General features: G+C 44.8%; 1 protein-coding gene across 1 annotated transcript in view; it reads right to left on the bottom strand.

Moving 5' to 3' along the window:
* Positions 1–3,572, bottom strand: part of wipf2a (WAS/WASL interacting protein family, member 2a) — a 22,487-nt gene that overhangs the window by 9,666 nt on the left and 9,249 nt on the right. Inside the window, exons 5-7 of the mRNA XM_007574644.2 lie at positions 3,263–3,370; positions 2,006–2,668; positions 631–870 (exon numbers count right to left, since the gene is read on the bottom strand). Coding sequence (XP_007574706.1) covers positions 631–870; positions 2,006–2,668; positions 3,263–3,370 — 1,011 coding nt within the window. The remainder of the gene's footprint in view (positions 1–630; positions 871–2,005; positions 2,669–3,262; positions 3,371–3,572) is intronic.

Below are 3,572 nucleotides of genomic sequence, written 5' to 3' on the forward strand. Positions count from 1 at the left end.
CCCCCAGCAGGCTAAGCTTTCTTTGTTTATTTGTTATAGTTTTCTTTATGCAGCAGTAACAGTCGTAGCAAAGACGGGTCAGAGTCTGTTTGGTGAAACACTTGGAAGCACAGCTGGTCAGTATGTGAATAAAAACAAATAAATTAAAAGACACCAACAGGTCCAGTGTCTATTTTTATTCAGTGCAAACAACTTAATTAGGACAAAATAACCAAAGTGCAAAAACTTGATATTTATTTTAATTGTATCGTTTATGTTTTTTTTAAATGATTTTTTAAGACCATCATTGGTGGTTAGGTATTGTTAAAAATCTCTTACAATAACACATCATTACTGAATCATATTTTCAACTTTCTGTCAACTTTAAACATTCTTTAAATTCAAAAACACAATGGGCCGTTGGATGACTGTCCTAGCGACTCTTAGCTAGTTTTCTGGGTGAAACCCTGGTTATGAAATACTTAAATCATGATGCAGCCAAGTTTTGTTTCTACATGTCATTTTATAAAGGACATGCTTATGTTACTTTTACATTAACATTTATCATTATATACTGTAATACTAAATGGACAGTCAAAGTAGATTAAATTAAGGTAATAATTTGTGCTACTAGGTGGTGTTTGTACTCACCCATGATGGATTTGGAGGAGGGGCCCGTGGAGTGGCCGTTCCTGAAAGGTGGAGGAGGAGGAGGAGGACCAGCCGGGGTCCGGGAGGATGAGGAAGACAAGAAGGGTGATGGCGAGGGGGGCGGCAGGGGTTTCACCCGGCCGTGTTGTTCTGAAACTCCAGTACTATGGCCGCGGTACGGGGGCGGCGGAGGAGCGTCTCTTCCACCATTACGAGAACTGGAAGGAGGCAACTGAGGGGCTGAGGTGAAAACACAAATTAAACTTTTAGGAAGATGTTGATGAAACTCCAATAAGTTCATAGTTTAGCTTAAAGACATGTTACTATATAATAAAATGCAATAATCCAGAAACATTTCGGAAAAGACAAAAAACAAATCAGAAGATTGGTTGCTTAACAACATGCGTAGCCTAGCAACATGTGAGGTTTAGATGATAGTTGAGAGACCACGCATGTTTCACTTTAAAAATCAAAGACGTTGTAAGTAATTTTCAGGTAGTTTTCCTTTTCAAAGCAGTCTGAACGCCCCAATTCAGATCTTTTCACCCACTTCCAGAGACATTAGAAAAAGTACATCCAATCTTATCTACCTCAACAAAAGTTAAAAAAATAAAAAGTCACACTCTGTCCTCTTCTGCTCTCCTGTCAAAGAGATTTGACCAATTAACTTAAATGGTTGACTTAACTGCACATTTGCATGTTTAAGCTTCTTTTAACAGTGACGGCAAAGAAGGGCTAAAGAGACGATTTGGTAAAACGGATGGAAGTGCAGTTGGTCAGTATGTGGAAAAATAAACGGACACCAGGCTTATTCACTGTAACAACTGCCTGTTTTTCATGCCAACAAGAGACAGGTCACAGATTTAGGATTGAAAAAATTTGAACACTTAAATTAGGATGAAACAACTAAAGTGCAAAAACTTTATAATAATTTTAATTGCTTTGTTTCTTAATGTTGACCTTTTTTTAAGACTGTATCATTGTTGTTCAGGTATCATTAATCTCTTCCAACAACACATAACTACAGAGTCGTAGTCAACCTTCCTGTCAACTTTAAACATTTCCTTAAGGTTTTGTTGGCTCTAGAGGCCTTTACTTCAGTTGCCAGACAGGAAGACGGGTTATGAGAGAGAGGGAAGACGTACGGCAAAGGTCATCAGGTCGGGACTTGACCCTGTGACAGGAACGTCGAGGACTAAGGCCTCCACACATCGGTCGCGCTTTTCCCCTGCGCCGCCGCGCCTCAACTTTAAACACTTTGTAACTCAAAAACACGACGGGCCGGTGGATGACTGCACTAGCGCATCTTAGCCAGTTTTCTGGGAACCTCTGTGCACCCGTAGTAAATATATTTGACTTGCTGAGAAGTTGGTACCTGTTTTGCGTCCAGGTGGCTCTCTGGCCGGCGGTGGCGGTCTGCTGACCTGCTGGGAGGAAGAAGGTGGCACCATCGGCGGTGGCGGGGCGTGGTTACGACCTTGGCCGCCGCCTCCTGACGTCTGTTTTTTGCGTAGCGAGTTTTTTCTCTGAGGAAGCTCCGGAGCCCCGCCGCTGTCTACCTGCGACGGCCCGTTGGCGGTGCCGCTCGGCCTGTAGGGTGGAGGAGGCGGTGGCATCGACGAGCCACCGCTTGGCGGTTTGCTGGAGGAATGATTCGACCTGACGTTGCTGCTTGAGGAAGAGGAGGAGGAGGAGGAAGAGCCTCTGCTGGGTGTTGGAGGAAGAACTTTGTCTCTATTGTAGGACGGACCTTTCTGGTTCGGGGTGGGAGGAGCGTTGCCACGGCCACTTTTGTTGAAGGGGGGAGGAGGAGGAGGAGCAGAGGTGCTGTGCTTCATCCCGCCGCTGGAAGAACTGTTGCCGGCGGGGCGGCTGATGTCCGGCAGCGAGGGGCGGTGGGACCGCTGGTGGTCCGATGAAGACGGCTTGTTGGCCAAGTTGGGTGAGGTGGAGCCACCGCTGGGGGGGCGAGGAGCTGCGGGTCGTGACCCCGGAGGTCGAAGGGCAGATCTGCCGACTGAACCAAAAGCTGAACCATCTGGATGAGCGAGAGGAGAGGTCGACTTCATGAAATGGAGATTTACACGAGGGACGCACTTTTTCACTTCTGATACCGATACAGAGGTTTGATACGGCACAGAAAAAACACCAAATCTTACCAAGTGTTCAGGTCAGTTTCACTTTATTTTGGCAAATGATCACCGAGTGTCTTTAGTCCAGTTTATACTGTTAATATTTCAGTGCCCTTGAAATAAGACAAAACTAACTTAAAGGTGCTTTTCAGTAAAACATAGGAGCTTTTTTAACTCAGTGATGAAGCTACTCATTCTATTGGGATTATTATTTTACTTCTTGTTATAAGTTAAATAATCTGCCAGTGGAACCATTTTGCTGAAAAGTTACTAGTCATTTTGTCCAGAGATGTATCAAACTCTATAATCCATCAGATTATTAGTAAATTACATATTCTCATACATAAATCAGCTCTGAAAGTGTTAATTAAAAACAGGTTTTTTAGTTTAAAGTGGTAACAGAGCCTGAAGACATTCAATGTGATCTTCAGCTTTAATTTACACAGATTACCTGGGAAAACTCTGCAGCCTGCATTGAAAACATCAGAAATGGCTTTTACCTCCAACTGGACGTAATTTTGGAACGCCTCCTTGGAAAAGCGCTCCCATTCCAACCGGGCCTCCACCTCCAAAACCGCCTCCGCCTCCGCCTCCTCCTCCTCCTCCTCCTGCCCCCCCACCGATAAGCTGGTTTGCCAGTATTGCCAGCGCCACTCACGGCTCCATTTGCACAATCGCTCCACTGTTGCTGCACAGAGTGGACGACTGCACTTTGGACCTTTCAGGAGGGGGAAAGCCTTTTATTGTGTTTCCCATAAGGGCATCCATTGTAGCTTATCTACGGGCTGCCAACTATACACACACAAACAC

The sequence above is a fragment of the Poecilia formosa genome, unplaced genomic scaffold, assembly GCF_000485575.1.
Source record: "Poecilia formosa unplaced genomic scaffold, Poecilia_formosa-5.1.2 Scaffold358, whole genome shotgun sequence".
In the NCBI taxonomy this organism is placed as follows: Eukaryota; Metazoa; Chordata; class Actinopteri; order Cyprinodontiformes; family Poeciliidae; genus Poecilia; species Poecilia formosa.